Source organism: Thamnophis elegans, chromosome 11 (assembly GCF_009769535.1).
Source record: "Thamnophis elegans isolate rThaEle1 chromosome 11, rThaEle1.pri, whole genome shotgun sequence".
Classification (NCBI taxonomy): Eukaryota; Metazoa; Chordata; class Lepidosauria; order Squamata; family Colubridae; genus Thamnophis; species Thamnophis elegans.
In genome coordinates this window covers 1,471,595-1,496,019 of record NC_045551.1, presented here as the reverse complement: position 1 = coordinate 1,496,019, position 24,425 = coordinate 1,471,595, and the positions used below count along the sequence as shown (strand labels likewise).

Sequence of the window (24,425 nt, the reverse complement as noted above, 5' to 3'; positions counted from 1 at the left end):
GGGTTTAGAAAAAAGAATTAAAACGTAAGAAGTTTGCAAGAAAAATATCCACCTCACCAAATATTTCACCTTAATTAACCACATTTAAATTTTATTGCCTGCTTCTTTGCATGCTTCAGTTGAGTACCACCATTACCCAACCACCCCCCACCCCCAAAAAAACTCCAAACAAATTCAAGGGTCACAAACAGTCTTAACCTAAATAAAGACACTAAAACAGTGTTTCTCAACCTTGGCTACTTGAAGATGTCTGGACTTCAACTCCCAGAATTCCCCAGCCAGCATTCGCTGGCTGGGGAATTCTGGGAGTTGAAGTCCAGACATCTTCAAGTGGCCAAGGTTGAGAAACACTGCACTAAAAACAATGATAATAAGACGACAAAATAAAGCAACAGAAATCTAAAAAAAAGCTGTTCCATCAGACATACAAAGTCTTGGGGAAAGTGTGTTGCTGTGTTACTAGTTAGCATTGTATGAAGATTTTGTTTTTTTCAAGTTAAGCTCATTTCCTGGTGATTTCAGGCCCCAGAGAAAGCATTCTAGAGCAATGTTGCAAACACATTTCAGCGCAACTGGGTTCTCTTCCCAGCTCATCTGTGAATCCTACTTTGCAGAAAACAATATCTCCTTGAACTGCTTTCCTGAAGGCATTCCTAATAAAAGAGCTTGTAGTTTATGCTGGATTCAGAAATACAGAATCAAATGTAGGAATTGACATTTGGTTGCTGGATAGCTGAATGAGAAATTGCACAGATCCCAGAAAGCTTTCCCCACTCCAGATTTATTTATATCATTATTACTCATCTATAATATTTCTACCGATGTTACATTTATAATGAGCATTGCATGCAATTTTATGCTGTAACCCTTTTTCTCTTCTTTTCTGCAATATGTGACTATCCAAAATGTACTTCACTTTATTTGATAGGGATTCCCAGAAGAGAGACTTTTATTATAATTGGTATATCAGAGGAGACATTTTTCAATCTACGTAATACAGTTGCATGCAAATAAAAAGACGCACAGTGGTATCTTTTCGTTACATTAGTAAAACACATGTTGCTACACTGAACTTCCTTCCTTCTCTATATAGCTTCAGGAAATGGATAAGGAAATTTACTTCTGAACTCCTAACAGTTCCTGCCAGCACCATAAGTAGTAAACCATTCTGGAAATATGCAAAGGCATTTGATTGTCTGTCCTTAAGACATAGTGTATCCTGGAAACTCACAAGCAGGGTGCAAGATTCATAGCCCTTTTCAACTGCCCCCTAGCAACCAGCATTTAAGTATACTATACATCAGATTCAGCCAAAATCTCCATTCCTAGATTCAGTGACTTAACTCAGAGCAGAATATCTGCAAAGAAAAGGATTTCACTATAAGCATATTTTAATAATTGGTTCACATGTTATGGCTATTTCATTGTAGAAAGGAGATGGTTTTGATCTATATCTAATCCCTAATCACTTTTCAGATGAGAGTTTGTAGTTGAAGAAGAAAAGTGTCACTTGATAAGGGACTGGAAACTTTTAGTCATAAAATGACAGCCTTATCTGTCGATTGCAGTCATTGTTCATGACTTCTTCCAAAAAAATAATAATGATGATGCCACTCCAGTCAATCAGTAAAGATATTCTCCAACTGACAGAACAAACATCCTCTTATCAATGGATCTCTGAAGGCTGGTGGAACTTTCTTTCATATTTTTTTTTAAATAAAAAGGACTTCCCACTAACCACAAGCAACGTTTAAATGTAAACACATGAAGATGACAACTTCCAAAAGCAGAAGGGAGGCGCTTACTGCTTTCAATTAGACCAAGAAGGATGCGTTAATACGAGATCTTGTTCTTTTCCAGAAGCAGATATCAATGCTGTATCCTCTGCAAGTCAAAAACTACTAAACGTGGTCAGATTTTGGCATATTTCTGATTTTAAACAGAAGCAAATAATTTCCTCAACCATCACAATAAACCCCTCCTCAAAAACGTGGAGGATATTGTGGTAAGTAAGCAACTACTCCATACCTAACTGCCAGGGAGTTTTAAAAACAGCTACTGTACTATTTCGGGATAAAAAAGTAAGTACAACATCATTTTAATAGGATATCCTCAGTTAGAAATAGTTTATTGTTTCATGCAGCATCACGTGTTTGTGCTTCTAATAAAAACATCCAGAAACCTATTAACCTAATTCTGCCAAAGAGGTGAATTTCTGTAGCTTGTTATACAAGAATTAGTGGGCTGATGAGAGGCAGAAAGGATGGGAATACCATTAGTTCAGACTTTTGGGGAATCATTTCTGCTCAACAACCATTAAGGGTAATTAATGAGTGTCTATCATTTCCTTTCTTAATTCATAGCTATTAAGTGGATATGAGCCATGTTCTAAATGGTTTCATCATACACTTTCCCAGATTAGAAGGAAACTGTGGTGAAGATAGTACATATAGTTACAATGGAATACTTGCAACTAAAATAAGTCCGCTATTGTGTAAATTGTATAATGCAAACTTGGTAAAGGTGAAAAATTAAGGCCTTACAATATTAAGATATTATATGTCTGAAACTGAAATATATACGATCGTCCAAGTTTAATATTTTTGATAGATGGGAGAGAGAAATATATTAAAGACATGAGTCTTATTTGTGCCTATAACTGAAGTGCCCTGTGGCCGAAACATTTTTGAACAAAGAGCAAGTTTAAAATAAATTTAATAACAACTTTATCCATTTGCTTTCACATTTTCTAAAAAGGAACCAGGTATGTTCATTCATACCTACTATGCAGTATATCTACTTATTACAACTCAAATAACATTTCACAATCATTGAAAGAGCCATTGACAATGTGGAATGACTCAACAATGTTGTCTTCATGGAAAAACTCATTTACCAGATCAAATCACTTGAAAGATAGCACATCAGAACCTTGATCATGTTAATGAATTTTCACATTTCAGTGATGACGCTGTTATTTATTAACCATTCAGAGGTGTGGTAAACAGTGCAGTATATAAGCCACAGTAATTTACAAATAAAGGCACGCTGCATTGCTGTGGGTGAGTCTTCTTCCAAATGAATGTAGGACAGAGTGCTGCATTTTTTCCTTAAGTGAGCTTGGAATAAGATGCACCAATTACCTTCTTTCATGAAATCCATTTTGCTGCATCTCTGCATGAATTAGTTTTTCTCTTTTATCAAGGAAGCAGGGGAGGGAAGGAGGGAAGGAGGGAGGAAGGGAGGAAGGAAGGAAGGAAGAAAGAAAGAAAGAAAGAAAGAAAGAAAGAAAGAAAGAAAGAAAGAAAGAAAGAAAGAAAGGTTTCTCAATGGGTGGGGCTTTTTTATTTCCAAGTTTATACATTCTAAAAGTAAATCTTTTAGTGAATGTAAGAATTCAAAATGCATGGGAAAAGTGTTTCAGTTTAAGAAACACTTATGTACAAGTATAATAGATTTTTTGATACTCCCTACTGACACTTAGGATAAATCCTCAATGCAGATTGAACTTTAGTTGAATTAATCTAATGCAGGGATTTTCAAATCCAATGGATTGAACCCTCAATCCAATGATAAATGAATTTGTATAACACCCCTCCCCCATAAATAAAATTGATTCTATTAATGCTAGGAACATACAAGATATGAATGTTACTTATTAAAATATACACCATATTTATACTTTCTTGACTTAAATTTATTTTTTTCAGCAAAATTAGTAAACAGATCATTTTTAGCTTTTTTCTTACGAGGTTACAGAAATGTTTCTTCCCTTCGAAGTCTAGAAATGAACGATAGTGGGTAAAAATACAGAACTTCACTAACAACTGTACACACCCTTCAATGGACACCCTCGAAAACTAGAAATCTCACGTGAGAAATCAACTGCTCTTGTGAGTGATGGATGGTTTGCACTCAGTATTCAAATGCTGACATTTTACCGTTTATTTTGTATGCAAGGTTTGTCCAGCGAAAACAGGAAGATCTGATCGTACTTCTGCTTTGTGTGCAGAAGCGTCATCAAAATTTAAGTCGCATAGAGAGTTGTGACTCCCCATTAACTTGCTTACGACCTCCCCAGAGGCCAAGACTTATAATTAGAGAATTCATACTTAATGTTGAATTTTGCAAAAGCAGGTAAACCTTTTAAAAATGATTTGAAAAAGAGCAGTTGATTTTATTAAGAGAATTTATACTTGTCAAAAAGCATAAAGCAGTCTTTTGTTTAACAGACTCTGGCTGATTGCTTCACAACTTTCTAAAGCTTGTGGCTCATTTTTGAGGAACTGAGAAGGAGGGTTGATGAAGATATCTGTTAGGCTGAAAAACTTGCCATCTTAGATTCAGTGAAAGCTAATGCATGTATGTCAAATAAAAACAAACAAGCAAATATACAAACATGGTTATTGAGTATGGTTAGAAGCCCTGAATAGTGCATTCCAGGGCTCTGCACTTTCAGGATAAATAGTCTATGTCTATTTCATTCGTTTATGAATTTGCTGATAGTAAAGGAAAGATCATAGTAGTTAACCACTTGCCTGAAATCTGAAGGCACTTGATGTGCCTATTACACAACAAAACATTGATGTAACAAAAAAATTCGGAAGCCAAACCCACAAGCTTGAAGAATCAACCTCCAGCCTTCATCCTATACCGGAGTTACAGATATGGGCCACTATTACTTTCTTCTCCTTCTTCATAAATGTATAATAGTGAGTTACATAATTGAAAATTTGCTCTCTTTCAGAACACTTCAGAATAGTTGCAGCTATTCCACTCTAACTAATCATAAAACTAGTTTGGGAAATAAGACGTTTTGGTTTAAGGAGTACATTTCCAACAATTACCTCCACTAGACCGATTAGATCCCACAGACTAGGCCTTCTCCGAATTCCATCCGCTGGCCAGTGTCGACTGGCGACTACCCGGAGGAGAGCCTTCTCTGTGGCTGCTCCGACCCTCTGGAACGAGCTCCCCGTGGAGATTCGAACCCTCACCACCCTCCAGGCCTTCCGCAAAGCCCTTAAAACCTGGCTGTTCCGACAGGCCTGGGGCTAAAGAGTTGTTGCCCCCGTCTTGAATGGGTATGACTGTTGTGTGTTTTAAATTATGTATTGTTTTGTGTCGTTTTAATTTTTTGTCTGTATCCCCCTTCCCTGGTTTGAGTTGTGAGCCGCCCTGAGTCCCCTTCGGGGGAAAAGGGCAGCATATAAATAAAATAAACATTCAACATTCAATGTAGAAACCACAGATGGATACCACAGATGGATACCCAATCACATCTAAAGGGCAGATAGTTGACTGCTCTGTATTAGTTCTTCTCACCTCAGCTTAGTCTGCGTAGATCTTCTGAGTGTATCTGTTTGTAGTAAACATTATCAGAGGACATAGGAAAGCATTGTCAGAGGAGCCCACACAGGGGCAGCAAAGATTCTGCTTTCCCCTTGAATTGCTTCGCCACAAAGAAAAAGAACATTTCACCTCGGTGTATTTCCAAAAGTTCTATTATATTTAGCACATCTTAATTACCAGAAATATGGACACAGAAGTGCAACACAATAAGAAAAGATACTTTGTGGATGATGATGATGATGATGATGATGATGATGATGATGATGATGATGATGATAGCATGGTGCTCCACGATGCAGATGCACTAAAAGTGAACTGGCATCAGGGGATTTACAATCGAAAATTCAACTGAGAAAAACAAAAGAAAACAAGGGAAATTGATGTATGTTAGATAGAAACATGCTAGATCTTCAGTTTACATGTGGATGTTTGAGATTTGAGGCTGAGGCTTCAAGGAACAGAGAGGTTATGAGGAATTTAGAAAGCTTTCATCATACAGATGTTCTGGGGAACTGTCCCAGGCATGTGGGACAACAAAGGAAAAGGGGTATAATCTTGCAAGAATTGAAAGATAGCTAATAATCAGGATATTGACTCAACCCCATATGTAACAAGCTCAAGGTAAGCCTGGACAAGATGAAAGCTGGTTTGTTTCGTCTGGAAAATGACCTAAAATTGCATCAATACATAAGCATGACGACCTTTCCTGCATCTTACCAATATCCCTCAAACAGAATGCTTAAATATATTTGTTTTCTTCATCCAGGATTATGAATCGCAGCATCTGTTGGCTTTGCAGCTTGTTCAGAGATGGCACAAACAGAGTCGTTTCCAAGTAAGTACAAATCAATCTACAAGAAGTCTTATTTGCAGAACAAAGGGCAAAGGAACAAACCAGGGGTTTTCAGGTTTTTTGAGAGTGACCTTCAGATGTTACTTATCTTACCTCCATTTATATACAATGTTGGAAGCGATAACAGGAAACTTTGGGTCAAATCCTACGTGGATGTCAAATTCAGTGTGGTTTAGAGGCAAGTAGCTGTTTTTTGTTTCAAATAAAGAAAATTTAAATAAATGTCATTGATAAAATAGAAAGTTTTCCTTCCCAGGATGGTGTGGTGATTACACTTAGAACGAAAGAGAGTTAGGACCAAATCTTTTAGCCATGAAACTTATTGTTGACTTTGAATATTTTCTCAGCCTAACAATCTTCATTGGAGAATATAAAAGGATGGATATGTATAAGTATGAATAAAACCTAATCCTTTTGGGAATAGAAAACCCATAAATGGAGAACTATGGGTAATCTTCAGTCTCCTGGTCAAATAAATCTTTCAGGGCTCTATTTTGGCCATCAGATTTTTGAGCTCATAGCTCTGATTAATAGTTCTTATTAACTTATTGCTTATATCTTTTCTGTCTCCAAACCAAAGGCTGGATACAGTCAGTTAGGTATTGAGCTACAGTATTTGGATATTCTTTTTACAAGCTTCTGGAGTAATCCCAGAGATGCCAAGTAAAAAAGCAGTGGATTGAATTAGGCTGAGTTCTTTGTTAGCTGAGGATCTGTTGTCTCAGTCAGATAATTCAGTGGCTTACACTCAGCAGTTATGAAAGGGCTGCTGATATTCAAGTTGAACCCAGTTGTGCATGTCCACTGATAGAATGGCATCTTACAATACAATACAATACAATGCAATGCAATGCAATGCAATGCAATGCAATGCAATGCAATGCAATGCAATGCAATGCAATGCAATACAATACAATACAATAAAATACAATACAATAGCAGAGTTGGAAGGGACCTTGGAGGTCTTCTAGTCCAACCCTCTGCCTAGGCAGGAAACCCTATACTGTTTCAGACAAATGGCTATCCAACATCTTCTTAAAGACTTCCAGTGTTGGGGCATTCACAACTTCTGGAGGCAACTTCTGTTCCACTGATTCATTGTTCTGACTGTCAGGAAATTTCTCCTCAGTTCTAAGTTGCTTTTTCTCTTTGATTAGTTTCCACCCATTGCTTCTTGTTCTGCCCTCAGGTGCCTTGGAGAATAGCTTGACTCCCTCTTCTTTGTGGCAGTCCCTGAGATATTGGAAGACTGCTATCCTGTCTCCCCTAGTCCTTCTTTTCATTAAAAACTAGACATACTCAGTTCCTGCAACCGTTCTTCATATGTTTTAGTCTCCAGACCCTAATCATCTTAGTTGCTCTTCTCTGCACTCTTTCTAGAGTCTCCACATCTTTTTTCACATTGTGGCGACTAAAACTGAATGCAGTATTCCAAATGTGGTCTTACCAAGGCATTATAAAGTTGTATTAACCCTTCACGTGATCTTGATTCCATCCCTCTGTTTATGTAGCCTACAACTGTGTTGGCTTTTTGGCAGCTGCTGCCCACGGCTGGCTCCTATTTAAATGGTTGCCCACTAGGACTCCAAGAAGATCCCTCTCACAGTTACTGCTATTGAGCAAGGTACCACCTATACTGTACCTGTGCATTTCGTTTTCCTTGCCTAAATGTAGAACCTTACTCTTTTCACCATTGAATTTCATTTTATTAGATAGTGCCCAATGTTCATGTTTGTCAAGATCCTTCTGTATCTTAAGCCTGTCTTCTGGAGTGTTGGCTATTCCTGCCAGCTTGGTGTCATCTGCAAATTTGATGAATTCCCCATTTATCCCCTCATCCAAATCATTGTTGAAGATGTTGAAGAGTACTGGGCCTAAAACAGACCCTTGGGGTACTCCACTGCATACTTCCCTCCATGAAGATGCAGTTCCATTGAGGACTACATGTTGAGTGTGGTTGGTCAGCCAGTTATGAATCCCATCTGGTAGTGATGCTGTCTAACCCACATTCTTCTACTTTATCTAGTAGTAGGTTATCAAATGCCTTACTGAAGTCCAAGTAAACTATATCGATGGCATTCCTCTGGTCCACTGATTTTGTCACTTTGTCAAAGAATGCAATAAGATTAGTCTGGCATGATCTGTTTTTGACAAACCCATGTTGGCTTTTGGCTATTACTTTGTTTACTTCTAGGTGTTCGCAGATTCGTTGCTTGATTATCTTTTCCAGAATCTTTCCTGGTATTGAGGTCAGGCTGATAGGTCTGTAGTTTCCTGGATCTGTTTTTTCCCTTTTTTGAAGATGGGAACCACATCAGCTCTTTTCCAGTCCTCTGGCAGTTCTCCGATGCTCCAGGATCTCTGAAAGATATAGTTCAGTGGTTCTGAGATCTCGTCTGCCAGTTCCTTCAGAACCCTGGGGTGTAATCCATCCGGTCCTGGTGATTTGAACTCGTCTAGGGTAGACAGGTGCTCACTTAGCATTTTCTTCCCTATTTCAATTTGTGTTCCTAATCTGATTTTTGTGGTGCTGTTTTTGATAGGTTGGACTGTTTTATCCCTTTGTGTAAAGACAAATGCAAAAAAATGAGTTAAATAGTTCTGCTTTCTCCCTGTTGCTTGCCACCTTCTTGCCACTTTCTCCCAGCAATGGACCAATTGTTTCCTTAACCTTTTTCTTGTTTTTAACATGTTGGAAAAAACTTTTTTTTTGTTATTTTTTACTTTTGTGGCAAGCCTTTCTTCATTGTGAGCCTTAGCTTTCCTCACTTCATCTTTACAGGCTCGGGCTATTTGCTGATATTGTGCCTTAGTTGTGTCCCCCCTCTTTCCACTTTTTATACTTATCTTTTTTGTCTTTCAATTTGTCAGAGAGTTCTTTATGCAGCCATGCTGGTTTCCTTTGGGAGCTGTTATTTTTCTTCTTCATTGGTATTGTGCTAGACTGGGCTTTTGTAATCTCATTTTTCAAAATTTCCCAAGCTTCTTGAGTTGTTTCTCCCTTGAGGATTCTCATCCATTGAATTCTTCCCAAGCGCTCTCTAAGTTTACTGAAATTAGCTCTCTTAAAGTCCAAGACTCTAGTTTGACTTTGTTCTACTACTTGTGTTTGCATAATGTATAATTCCAATATTGCATGGTCACTTGCCCCCAGGATCCTGTGGCTTCAACCTCTTATATCGTTTCCTCTTTGTTAGTGAGAATTAAGTCCAATATGGCTGATCCCCTTGTTCCCTTCTCTACTTTTGGGGAAACAAAGTTTATCTGCCCTGCTGACACTGCTCAGTAGCTCAAAATATAGTCTAAGGTGGAATTTAAAAAATGCAGACATTTGTTTTTCTTATTACTATAATCTAGATAGAGAATTTAAGGGTAATGAAAATAATCATTCCCCTACCAGCTGTAAACCACAAAGGCCATATGTTGCTTTGTGTGGGGAGATGAGTTTTTTTTGTCATATGATAAATATGGGAATCCCTGGGACTTTGTACTATAAACCACATTACTTGAACCAGTTGACCTAACAGTTTACACTTTATTCTCCCTCTTTTTTTCTTTTTGGTTAATGTTTTGCCTAATGAATTCTGGACAATTAAATAGCTTGCCATGTTGATGGTCCTAAATAGGATGTCTGGGTGTTAAACAAACATAACCCAGATTACATTGTCACCAAAGGTTGCCTCATTTGATTGTTAATAGATGATTATAAGCCCAGGACTGCTCCTAGCGTAATACATAGATATATGTGCATACATATCTATTCATGTTGTTGTCCAATATAAATAGTGAAAGAGATTATAAATTAGCAAGCCTACAAAACCCTACAAACAGCCAAGCTGGTTTATGAATCTTTTGCCTCAACACATGGAAACCAATTTTACTTTTAATCAAGAATGGATTACTACTAAAGTTCAAAACAATGAAGTTGTTTTTGTCAGTGTTTGGGAGGTGATGGGAGGCCAGAGGAGACGATGAAAACAAATGCTTCTGTTTTGTATCCCGGCACATGGCAGACTAAGAGCTAAACTCTTCCAGAAAATCAGTTACTTCACTTCCCAATTATGAACAGTGGGATCTATCCATTTCAATAATTACAAAAATAGATTACTTCATAGTACTTTGCAACATAATGTAACATTCTAATTAAAATTGCTGCATTTTGCTATTTTTGTACTACTCTTCCTTTCTTTCTAATATAATTTCTAATATAATGTCTGCAATCCTAATTGCTGATCAACTCTGCAGGTCTATTTTTAAATGTTGATTAGGTTGCCTATTGGTATATTTGATACAGTATATACCAATTGGCCTATTTCCAAGTGCCCCCATTGAGTAAGAATGACTAAATACAGTTCAAAAGCAAGTACGATTTTCACTACAAAGAAATATTGTAATCACGTCGGAGAATTTGAAACATGAATACTTCAAATTCTGAACAAAGGAGACTTAAGTAAAATAGGTCCTAATATTTCAGTAACTTCAGTGGCACTTATTTTCTATTAAGTATGTCCACTTTTACTGATGATGTCATTTATTCATTTAATCACACCTTAAGAATAAAAAGATTTTCAAGGCAAAATGCAAATAATTTTCTGCCTCGGTATTCTATCATGTAAGCACCCAGTCACACAAACTGCTTCCTTATGGGTTCAACTCTGAGGAGCAAATAGATTAAATGTTCTATACTTGCTTGTTGCCATCTAGATTTTATCCAGATTTCTGAAATTCAGATGTGCTGCCTTATCTTTTCTTCAAAGTGCAGTAATATTACAGCTATTGTAATTATTTTAAGTGATTATTTAAATTGTCTAAGAATACAGATGTATTCTCTGCCATGGGAAATATTCATTGAAGGTAACATTGCTTTCTTTCTCTCCCCTTAGCTTGAAAGTACCAGGAAACAAATTCAGGCAGTGTTTGGGGATTTGCTCAGCAAAGCACAAGGATAGATCTTCAATATCTCTAGTCTCAGATTTTATTAAAGCTAGTTGTGGAAATGTGGTTATTGGCTGCTCTAACTTTGTCTTTCCTCTCCCTGCCCTTGCTTCTCAAAGAATACATCTGGAAGAAGTACTTCAGTGGTCTCAGTCGTTTGAAAAGCTTATGGCTACGAAATGTGAGTAAATACATGATTATTAATCAGAACAGTAAGATGCAATGGGAATAACTAAAGCAGTGTTTCTCAACCTTGGCAACTTGAAGATGTCCGGACTTCAACTCCCAGAATTCCCTAGCCAGCATTCGTGGCGCAGTGATTAGGGTGCAGGACTGCAGGCCACTTCAGCTGACTGTTATCTGCAGTTCAGCGGTTCTAATCTCACCGGCTCAAGGTTGACTCAGCCTTCCATCCTTCCGAGGTGGGTGAAATGAGGACCCGGATTGTTGTTGGGGGCAATATGCTGACTCTGTAAACCGCTTAGAGAGGGCTGAAAGCCCTATGAAGCGGTATATAAGTCTAACTGCTATTGCTATTGCTATTCTGCCTTTTCTGCTTCCCTGAGACAACCCCACACATTCACTGATCACAAGGATCGAGCCCTGGATGGTCCACCCACCCCACAGATTATCGATGAATTAACTCTCTTACATTCTCCCTCTTTTACTTCATCACTTGCATGCTCTCTCACTTATTTCTCTTTTACCTGTTCTTCTGTCACGCTCCATCTCACTCTAGCTCACTCTGTGCCATAATTGGGTTCCTACTGGTTCGAACCGGTTTGGACGAGTAGGTAGTAACTTGGCTGGCCACCCCCCCCCCCCAACCCATTCATCTTGTTTTTTGCTTCTGCACATACGCAGAAACAATTTTTTTACTGTTGCGCAGGCATGCATAGTGCGCATCAAATGCACATCAAATGTGCATCAAGAGTGCATCAAGAGCTCATAACATGCATCAAGCACGTGCATCAAGCATGTGTGAAGCATGTCCCTGAATGAACCGGCAGTAACCGAAGCCAGAATCCCCCCCTGCTCTGTGCTAAGCAGTTTCCCCCATGCTCCATCACCTACTTTATCACCCGTTCACTCTGCATTTATCTCTTCCCTCACTTCCCCACTCTTTCCTGCTCTCTAACTCATTCGCCACCTAAAAACAGAGGCTGGGGAGGCCCCTTGACAGGCACTGGCAGTGTCAGACTTCATCTCACAGACAGGACCAAACCACTCAGCCAAGCTCCCAAGGCATCCAAGAACTCCTTCAATATTTATTGAAGGAACTTAAGAAGCAATAACAGAGAAGCTCAGCAGCTGCTATGTTTCAAGAATACGATCTATATTTAGAAATAACATTCACAACCTTTTGCTTATTTTTCTATTTTTTACCCTGGATAAGAGGCTACTTGGCCATGCTTCAGAGCACGTTGGCTCACTTGCTTACGTCCTTTGGATTTTCCAGACTGGCATTTTATCAAATACAAAAGTTTTTTTTTTAATTCCTCTGCTGAAGTCAAAATACATATGGGGGATGCTACTGCTAATCAGAAGGTGTGGGGGGGGGGGGAAGCTTGCAAATAGGATCTAAGCAGTGGTGGGTTTCAAAAATTTTTCGAAACTACTCTGTGGGTGTGGCCTCCTTTCTGGAAGTGACTTGCCGGCCATGTGACCTGGTGGGAGTGGCTTGCCGGCCATGTGTTTTCTCTCTCTCTCTCTCTCTCTCTCTCTCTCTCTCTTTCTCTGTTTAATTCCTTTTGTCTCTCTGTCCCTTTTTCCTTTTTTTCTTCCATCTCTCTCTCTCACTTTTTATTTATTTCTTTCTTTTTTATTTATTTCTTCCTTTCTTTCTCTTTCTCTCTCTCTGTGAGTCTGTCTGTCTGTCTGACTGTCTGTCTGTGTGTGTGTGTGCATGTGTGTGTGTGTCAGTGGTGGGTTTCAAAAAATTGTTGGAACCTCTTCTGTAGGTGTGGCCTGCTTTCCGGGTCCACTGGTGGAACCTCTTCTAACCAGTTCAGTAGATTTGACGAACCGGTTCTACCGAATCGGTGCGAACTGGTAGGAACTCACCTCTGGATCTAAGGTACCGAGGGAGAAAATGAGAGACTCTGAGTTTTAGTCCTGCTGTACCCAAGAAAACCAGCTTGCTGATCTTGGGACCAATAGTGGGATTCAAATTTTTTACTACCAGTCCTGTGAGCCTGGCTTGGTGGGTGCGGCAGGGGAAGGTTACTGCAAAATCCCCATTCCCTCCTGATCATCTGGGACTCGGGAGGCAGAGAATAGATGGGGGAGGGAGGGCCAATCAGAGATGGTATTTACCGGTTCTCCGAACGACTGAAAATTTCTGCTACCAGTTCTCCAGAACTGGTCAGAACCTACTGAATATCACCTCTGCTTGGGAAACACTCTGTCTCTCAGTCCAATTCAACTCCCAGGGAAAATAGGAAGAGGAAGGCATGATGGCATCATTTATTGTAAGGATAACAAAGGTAGGATACAAGTAAATAAATAAACATTTTATTTTGTAGTAACAATTCATCGGTTACCATATAATTAGAAATGGAGATAAATAGAGATCAAGATTGAGACTGAGAGATTGAGATGATAAAGATATATTAAGACTAATATAAGAAGCCTAACGTAGGTAGACATATAGATAAACATATAGATATATATCTATAGATATAACTGGCCATGTTATACTAATACTAATACTAAGAAAAATGAAAAATATTCCCCCGAATATTCCCTTAACTATATATTATGGTAAAACGGAAGGGAAAACAAAATAGCTAGTTATCTGCTGAGGTAATGTTCACTTCCTGTTATAATCCCAGCGCCTGAGAAAATGATTCTTCATAACATATTTTATACAGAGAATAAAACATAACTGTTATCATGATTACTTTTAGTATAGTTTGCAAATCAATGTTTTGTATATTATTTTCAGATGGGCCAATTGTCTACAAGTCCTACCTGAAGACTGAATATAGTGATGAGAACATGGAATTCTGGTTGGCTTGTGAAAAGTATAAGAAGATTTTGTCAGAGCGGAAAAGAGTATCAGAAGCACAGAAACTTTTTAAGGAATTCATCCAACCCCAGGCTCCAAAAGAGGTAAATTAATAATTTAATTTGGGCAAGAATACAATATAATTTCTCATTTTACAAAGAACTATGTGAATGCTCTCAGTTGAGATAATTTAAATAATTTCTCCAAGCGGGCAATTTATATTACAGATTGAAATCTTACCAATGACTTTTCTCCATGGAGATTCCCAGTCATCCAAATCATTGTTGTCCCAAAGGGGCTTTTTTTCAAGAGGCAACTGGACTTTCTGATCCAGTTGCCTGTTGAAAAAATAAGCACCTTTGGGACTTACCCATAGCTTGTATAATGAATAAGAATTTTATTTCTTTACTGATGAGGAATATCTCATTAAATCTCAATATAAGGCTACACAACTAGGCTGCTAACAAGAGATATATAAGGCCACCTTTATAAATAAACACATTACAAGTAAAAGTATAATGAATTAATGGTGCATCAAATACAATAGTATCCATGGTAAGAATTTATTTATTTTTCATACCATGACAAACTTGTGAGAGAATTTGGGCTGTGAATAACTGGCTTTAAGTCACCCAGTAATCTTCTATGATAGCTATTTGTGGCCCTTTAGCCAGCATCATAGCTTCTAGATCCAATATTTGTTGGTCTTTGCTAAAGCAATAGGCCTGACCTTTATTTCTAAGTCCCTCCTGATATGATTTTTTATTGAAATAGATTTGATTTGGCTTCAGTTCTTCTGCATTGTGGTGTTTTGTGTTTTTTCTATTGGTTGCTCCATTTTTATGCTTTTAACCATACACAAATTACCCAGGTTATTTGCAAGTTGGGTAGCTATATCCAGGTAAATAAATTTTGTCACCTTGTCAGGATTTCCATCTTTCTTGATGCCACTTTTTTGTACATTATTCAGCATCTTACTCTGTCTAGTCTCTGGGCTTCTGACTATTCTTCAAAAAGTAAAATAAAAATGAATTTCCTTGTTTGTTTGTTTGCTTTCAGATTAATATTGACAGTCCAGTGAGAGAAGGGATTACCTTGAAGATTCAGGAACCCACTCAGTGTTGTTTCGATGAGGCTCAGAAAATTGTTTACCTGCATATGGAAAGAGACTCATATCCCAGGTTTCTTAGCTCAGAAATCTACCAAAGTCTTATCGTCACCCTTTCAGCCCAGCAACAATCAACACACTGTCTCAAAGAGGAAAAGTGAGAGCTTTATTTTGAGTTTCAAAAACCGATAAAAGCACTTTCATAATATATTACACTGCAATTCCCATCATTCCCAGCCAGCGACATCTTTCCTGATTTAATGCCCGCTGAGTTGCATTCAAAACCATGTCCCTCAGTTTACAGAAGAACGCACTTAGAAAATATAAATATTTTGATAGGACTATTATTTTCTTGTGTTAAGTTGGCATGGGAACGTTTATATAAAATGGAACTGTAAAATTCAAAGGTATCAACCAAACCTTTAGTATTGTCTGAATAATGCAGTGTCAGAGGCTGATGGAGTTGAGTTAACCAAGTACTCTTACTCAAATCAGTATTTCTACGTCTTAGCGACGTCTTGATCTAAAACTCCTCTGTGGCACTTCCTGCCTTATGCAAGCTGCAGCATCAATAACCAGAAACTCTATCAACATTCGGCCAGTCACCCAGGCATTAAGCTATTAAGCCTCTTCTAAACAATTCAAGGAAGACAACAGCTGCTGCTGGCTTTCACCCTACACTATGTAAAAGACACAGCAAACAAGACACAGTACTGTATAGGTACATTTGCAACAATATATTAAGGACAAGCTATATTTATAATATTATATTAAAAATCTATATAATGCTGGTATCATTACCTTTAAAATTTTACTTTTATTTTAAATAGTATATTTTTAGAAGCTTTGTTCACACAAGAGAATTGTAGTTATTGTGTGGTTTAGAAATACAGGGATATCAAAGTAAAGTGTTTCAAAACTTAATAGAAATGGAAAGGTAGTTGTAATTCAAACCTATTTTTTTTTCAAATGAAACAAGCAGATATTGAACGCAAACACTGAAAGTTATCAGTGAGTTTAATATGAATATAAGTGAGTAAGTGAACATAAGTAACGTGTGAATTTAAGTGAAAGGGGAGGTCATTTGAAAGATACTTAAATTATTTTTTTCTTACAATATTTATATTTAATAAAATGCAAATGAATAATTAAATAAAAGTTGGATGGTATTAACACATTAATAATACATTTTATTAACAATAACATTATTTTATTTATTATCTTATTTGAGTGACCATTTCTTCTCAATTATGCCTCCTCATTACGTTTGGTAGGAGATGTATGTTCTAGATTTTTCTACATTATTAGGGAAAGCCTCCTCTGCCATGGGGGCCACCCTTTAGAACAACATCGTATCTTCAATCATTATACTGGATCTGACCTTGCTGGCTTTTCACAATGCCTTAAAGGCAGAGTTTCGTCCCTAAGCTTAAGGATCCAGATGTTTGGCAGAGCCTGTGCAATGGTAATGCTGATTTCTTGCGGTTGTTTCTTGTTTTTATCTCAGCTATTAGTGACCTATTGTTGCTATTATTTTATGGTGTTTTCCACTGCTGTTATCTGCCCAATGTCAAGATTCTGAGATGGGCAACCCTGTAAACTGTATAAACAAACAAATTTGATTGGGAAGGTTGACAGAAGGCAAGGTGGCTTATATTCTATCTATTCTAACTCAAGCAGGAGCTTATAAAAACTCAGACCAGCAGTTATTAAATACAGTTCTGAAGGACTGTACAGGCTGCAGAGTGACTAAACAATTGTACAATGAAATTAACGAATTCTGCCTACTTTTCTTCGTCCATTTTTCAATCTGGCCACGCCCACTTCTAGGATCAAAACTTGACAGGACTCAAAGAAATAATGTGCAGTCCTGATCTCCAACATGATAGAATGAAATGATCAGATGTTACACTGATACATTATCTAGAATAGTTGACAGTCACAGTACTTATGTCAGTGATGGATGGGAGGACTTTTTTGGGAAATTTCTCTAGAACCATTATGGTGAACCTATGGCATGCGTGTCATTGCCCCAGCCCAGGTCCACAGTGCATGCATGTGCACCTCCTTGGGTCTCTGCCGCACATGCACGGGGTGGTAGGGGCCATGCAGGGGATGTACATGCACATGTTTGTAGGGGAAGGGTGCATGCAAGGGGGGACTCGCATTGCATTTTTGGGTCCTTCCGTGGCGCCCCTATGCCCCATTTTGACTTCCAGGTTGGTGCAGGTCCCACCGCACTCCATTTTGAAACTAGCAGGCCCCCTGCACAAACCTGCAAGCCAAAATGGGGCACAGGTGTTGTCCCCAGTTTCGGGTCTGAGCCTGGTGCCGAGGTCAATGATGGATGGACGCCATTTTGGAAAGCCTTCTGCACAACCTGGAAGCCAAAAATGGGTGGGGGGGGCAGGACACATGCGCGGGGAATGTGTGTGCCTGCCCAGGGGGGCAGGGCACCTGTGTAGGGGGAGACTCACATTGTATTTGGGGATTGTGTGCGCACACACGGTTTGGGTGCTCGGCCCCCAAGAAGGTTAACCATCATTGTTCTAGAAATCTCTGTGTTGCTAATGCCACAGCAGCAGACCAGCACCTCTATAGACAGCTGGAGAAAGTGGTAGATCATTTGCCTTCTCTAAGAATGCTGAGAGGCCCTAATCTCTCATGTTCTCTAGCAACATTGATGCTGCTGCCCTCACCTGGTGTTCAGGTAGTCCAACACGGCAATTCAAAGTAACCATGGAAACAAAGTGGAGATGTTTGGAGAGGTATGTACACAGCAGCCAAAAACGCCCAAGAGATGATCAGCAGATATGAAAGCAGGACAAAGTGTGCATATAGTGAGACTTGTGAAGACATTGAATCAGAATATTTCAATGTCAGCTGGCCCTGAAAGACGAGAAAAATGGCTACAACATACAGAAGTAGCTATCCAACAATGGTTACCAGAAATCTTCAAGTTGAAGTTAGGAAAATGTATAGAGGTATATCTTGTGTATGATTTTAAAAGCTTCCATGACATCTGTCTGTCTGTCTGTGTCTCCATTTACCATCTGTCTGTTTGTCTATCATCTATCTACTCTCTACATATCTATCTATCTATCTATCTATCTATCTATCTATCTATCTATCTATCTATCTACTCTCTACATATCTATCATCTATCTATCTATCTATCTATCTATCTATCTATCTATCTATCTATCTATCTATCTATCTATCTATCTATCTATCTACTTACCTACCTACCTACCTACCTACCTACCTACCTACCTACCTACCTACCTACCTACCTACCTACCTATCTATCTATCTATCTATCTATCTATCTATCTATCTATCTATCTCTATCTCATTTATCTCATCTATCTATCTATCTATCTATCTATCTATCTATCTATCTATCTATCTATCTATCTATCTATCTATCTATCTATCTACCTACCTACCTACCTACCTACCTACCTACCTACCTACCTACCTACCTATCTATCTATCTATCTATCTATCTATCTATCTATCTATCTATCTATCTATCTCTATCTCATTTATCTCATCTATCTATCATCTATCTATCTATCTCTATCTCATTTATCTCATCTATCTATCTATCTATCTATCTATCTATCTATCTATCTATCTATCTATCTATCTACCTACCTACCTACCTACCTACCTACCTACCTACCTACCTACCTATCTATCTTTCTATCTATCACATTTCTGAACATGTATCTCCCTCAAAGAGGTGCTCTGGATGGTATAAATCAAAATACATTTTTTTTTATTTTACTTTGTGCCCTGGCTTCATCCATTTCTTTGTTATTATTTAACATAATTTTATCAAATTCAGCCTAAGAGTTCCAGCCAATACAATGCAGTCCTCTATTAAATCCAATCATAAACCATCACATCCATGTGGTTAAATAAGTAGGTCGACTTTTTGCCTTTGCATATATGGGTTGAAGTTAATAGGATTCATTTATACACAGAATTTCACATTTCAGCTAAGAATCCAGGATAAAAACAGTTCAATAAATCTTAGTTAGAAGTTGGACCCTGGTTTGTTTAATAAGTCATGACAGCAATTGTCTCATATATCTGGTTATCCGGTCATGTGGAGAAGAATGTGCAACTAAATTAATTCAGTCAGAGGTCTGTTTGCTTTCTGCCTGAGGTTTATTAGAAGTGTGGAAATCCTCCTACTAAGCCTGGGCTACCTGCCCACCAAATTCATTGCTCAGTTTGATAAGAAAGGACTTTTCTCCTTCCAATTAAATGTTATTTGGTTGAATTAAACTCCGTTTTTTTCCCCTCTCTTTTACAGCTATACAAGTATGTGATTAATATTTATTCTTGTGTATATGTGTACACATAGGATTGGTGGCAATGAAATTATATAATTGCTTTTCATTTGCAGAACAGGGAAAGGGCAGCAGGAAGGAACACAGTGCACTCAGCTAATTCAGAGATGGAACATTTTCACAATTAGGATAAATAGTATCTAAAATCCTACTCAGTGGAATATATTTTATAAAGCGTATACAAACCCACACATCAGGAAAGCCCAGAAGACTTATAGAGTCCTTTAAAAGGAGGTTTTTTCTGTTCAAATTCAGATGAAGAATTATTAAGAAAAGAAAATCAGAACTGCACCTGGGCAATCAGGCTTACAAATCATCTGGCTGGCCTTTGATGCATTGTAGAAGCATATATTCTGTTTCTCTATACTCCCCATAGAGCAATTATTTCTCAGGTAGCATCTACCCAACATATCTTATGCACATTATATATTTATTTTTTTTGTTTTGCTTTAGTTGTCTGTGCTGTTCCTCTTTTCTATTTTGTCTAACAATTTTTTTATGCTGCCCAGAGTCAGATTACTGGAATTGAGTGGCTGCGTAACTGCTGTAACTCCTTTCTCCTAGTTACTTTATTTTGCATTCAGTCTACATTGATTTAGCAAAGATTCATTCTTAATCCTCTCACTTCTTTTATTCCACAGTTTCAGTGCCTCATTCCCACTGTGTTAAAACATTTATGCTGACATACCCAGTTCTCACTTACACATAATATTGTGGGCGGACGCACACTTTAAAACACAGATATTTTTGGTTCTCTCAAGAGACATTCATACTTCGCAACAGAGCACCTATTGCCAATATAGCAATCACTCTCCTATGTACATTTTTTTTTCTGTTCCACACATTCTTATGCTCCATCATTCCATCAAGTAATCCTGTCTATATATCTCAGTAATATTTTATATCCCCTGTGGCACATAGTTATTTCAGTTTGTTGCAAACAGCTTACACTTCTTTATGTTCATTTTCCATACACTTAATTGATACTTTTTCATACAGGACCCATACAATCTTTTTCATACAGGACCCATACAATAAGAGCTGAGATGGCACAGTGGTTAAATGCAGCGCTGCAGGCTACTTCAGCTGACTGCAGTTCTGCAGTTCAGCTGTTCAAATCTCACCGGCTCAAGGTTGACTCAGCCTTCCATCCTTCCGAGGTGGGTGAAATGAGGACCCAGACTGTGGGGGCGATATGCTGACTCTGTAAACCGCTTAGAGAGGGCTGAAAGCCCTATGAAGCGGTATATAAGTCTAACTGGTATTGCTAATCTCTTCTGTAGTCACTCTGCTCTCTATTTTTTAATCAATCTCTCTCTCTCTCCCCCCCCCCATATACATTTTCCCATGAACTACTATGGATTCTACCAAAATCGGTCCAGTATTAAGAAGTTTTCAACATTCTTGTATCCTAGTACTGTTATGAAAATCACCTTGCAAGGCAGCATATTGTAGCCCGTATCCAATCATTTGGGAATATATTGACAAAATCAGAATGTTACAGATGTAAAGGATGTATGAATATCCAATCAATACATCAGTTGCATAAGAACATATGGACCTAATATATCACTGGGCACCCAGTCTAATATAAAATTGCGGGCAGTAATTGTAGTGCTGCAAAACTAATTTACTAAAAGCCCCCAAAGTGAGGATGAAATCTGAGAAGTAGTTTTGGGATTGTGTCTGTCTCCGCACATTTCCAGTTAAAATGTGATGCATATAACACTGTTTGAAGGCAAGAATAAGTACCGTATATACTCGAGTATAGGCCGACCCGAATATAAGCCGAGGCACCTAATTTTACCACAAAAAACTGGAAAAGTTATTGACTCGAGTATAAGCCTAGGGTGGGAAATGCAGCAGCTACCGGTAAATTTCAAAAATAAAAATAGATACCAATAATGTTTTTGAATATTTATTTCAAAGAAAAACAGTAAACTAGCGGTGTATTCAATGAAATACTTCACTCACCTCATGATGCTGATGTCCCGCTGTGATGATGATGTCCCGTGCAGCCGCGGGAGCGATGTCCCGCCTCCTATGACACACGGCACAGTGATTCCTATCATTGGATCACTGTACCAGAGGAGGTGGGACATCGCTATGTGGCTGCTTGCCATAACAAGGAGGAGGTGGGACATCGTTGCAGAGCGGCAGGAGGGGGAGGAAGGGGAATCGTAAGACAGCCCTGCATTACATTAGAACGTGAGGAGGGGGGATGGTGCGGTGCGCGCTGCGCGGCAAACTGACACAGAGGGAGGGGAAACTCACAGGGGCACTGGGCCATTCACGAGTGTCACCCAGCGGCATGGCCCCGCCCCTTTTTCTCCTCCATTTCGGGCAAATTTTTCACTGACTCGAGTATAAGCCGAGGCGGCTTTTTTCAGCCCAAAAAGTGGGCTGAAAAACTAGGCTTATACTCGAGTATATACAGTAATTCCTTTTTTCCAAATCTGGAAAGACCTATTAGATGGGAGAGAGAAGAGATGATAGGTAGAATTGCTTGTCTATAACTGGAGTATGCTATTCTAAAAAGAAGTTAACATCCCAATTGATTATTTCTTGCAGTCTGGGACTGAAGTGTTGACTGAACAGTTTGGAAGCCATTTTACCTGTGGCCAGAAAATTGGGCAGACACAAGCCCTGAATTCCCTATCTCATCCCACCAAGCACCACAACAAATTGCCTATCGCTTTTGTTGAATTTCCCAGAGTAATTCTCAGGCTGAAGTTCTTCAGGATATTGAGCAGGAGTCATTGTTCACATAGGAGTACTAACAATAACATTGGTGTCCAGCACTTAGATGACTCTGTAAATTCTTCAGCATTGATAACATCAACGTACGGTTGCTTTGGCTACGAAGAGTGGACATAAGATCATTACAGGAAACACCACCATTATGTCTGAGTGTAAATCATAACAATCGTACTTTGTTTAACTTATTTGATCCAACCCAGTCCTAAGCATGCTTACTGGGAAGTAAGTTCTCCTGGGTTAAGTGGGGTTCACTTCCAAGCAAGTCTGTTTAGAAATGGAGCACCTGGCAACCCTTTTGCATTCTGCTAACCGCAAGCTCTCTTTGCAGCTTGTTGAGTCTTCCAGATTCGGTTCTCAGAAGATGGCTAAAGAGTTAAGAATGCTGTTGCCTACTCCAGATTATACAGTTATGACATTTGCGATGGAAATATGAAGGCCTTTTTCTTGCTGAATGGGCTCTCCTTTGCTTATTAGAAAATAAATGGAACCACCTCGTTCAGATCACATTGTTCATCCTAAGAGACGCTCGTCACGCCTGTAGCAACAGGGCCGCTGCCCCCTTCCACTGTCAGGAAAAGCACTCGAACATTAGGCCTAATTGCCTTTTCCATTACGTTCAACCACCTCCAATCGAACAGCTGCTATTAAATGTGACAGCTGAAAAGGGCGATTATGGAGAGATATCCAGGCATGTCTTCAGTAATATAAACCTGTAAATGTCTAAACAGAGGGATGCACTCAAGTTCCAGGGAAATGTATTGTCAAGTTTTTATTTTATTTTATATTGCTTATACATATCAACGTGTGAACAGTGTGATACCTGGGTATCATACATTTTAGTACACGTAAACATAATATTATTACTCATAGTTATTACATTTCATTTTCATTTCATATTGTTTAAACTTATATAATGCTATCGCCATTCAATTTCTAAACCTCCCTCGCGTTTGAATTAAAATCTCACCACAGGCAGACTCTTCTTCGGCATTTTGCCAATGTGATCTAAAAAAAAACTGTCAACTTAAAAAATACTCAGAAAGTAATGAGCCTAAAGCCAAAGGCCCTATATTGTGTCAGAGACACTGTGGGATGTCAAACTCCCGGGCTGCGGGCCAGATGCGTCACACGCTGGTCATGCCCACGTTTAGTTTAGCGAAGGAGAAAAAAGTCCTGATATGTCACATGACGCCACCATGATGACGTGAGTTTGACACCTCCTGTAGGAAAATCCCTACTACAAAAATACAGACCAGTAACTGTTGTCCTGATCCAGACCATAGTTTCAGATAATGGCTTCAGCTCTATAAATTTCCTGAATGTTGATATGCTTAACAAGGCACAAGTAACCATACTGCCAAAATACAAATCACTGTATTAAAAGGATGTTGATCAAAATAGATAAAATATTATTTATCTATGCAGGATTTATTCTTATAAACCATCAGTAGCAAAAGATTGGGAAAACTCTTCCAGTCAAATAGCCAGATCAGGAATGGAGAATCCTCAGGAATAGCAATAGCAATAGCAGTAGACTTATATACCGCTTCATAGGCCTTTCAGGCCTCTCTAAGCGGTTTACAGAGAGTCAGCATATTGCCCCCAACAATCTGGGTCCTCATTTTACCCACCTCGGAAGGATGGAAGGCTGAGTCAACCCTGAGCCGGTGAGATTTGAACCGCTGACCTGCTGATCTAGCAGTAGCCTGCAGTGCTGCATTTAACCACTGCGCCACCTTGGCTCTTGAGGAAATCTCAAAGTGGGGGCTTATAACCTTTATAAAATATTTTCCCTCCACATATAGGTCCATTAAAGAATTCGTTTGGGGTAGTGGTTAAAGCAGCATGAGATACAAAGCCAGCTGGCTGACCGGTTCACCAACAAAAGGGCGAATGACAAAAGCGCGCCCGACTAAACCGAGTTCTAAAGCGCGGATACGAATGAGCACTGAAGCGCACCGACAGAAGCGCGCTGTAACCCTAAACCTAACTCTAACCCTAACCCTAAACCCCTACCTTAAATTGTGCTTCTGTCGGCGCGCT

General features: G+C 38.8%; 1 protein-coding gene across 1 annotated transcript; it reads left to right on the top strand.

The window, feature by feature from the left end:
• The first annotated feature begins 1,804 nt into the window (after positions 1-1,804).
• Positions 1,805-16,415, top strand: RGS13 (regulator of G protein signaling 13). The gene is made up of 5 exons (XM_032226146.1): positions 1,805-2,005; positions 6,119-6,187; positions 11,260-11,321; positions 14,088-14,254; positions 15,210-16,415. Exons 2-5 carry the CDS (start codon positions 6,123-6,125, stop codon positions 15,417-15,419), a joined length of 504 nt encoding a protein of 167 aa, XP_032082037.1. The 5' UTR covers positions 1,805-2,005; positions 6,119-6,122; the 3' UTR covers positions 15,420-16,415.
• Positions 16,416-24,425: the final 8,010 nt, after the last annotated feature.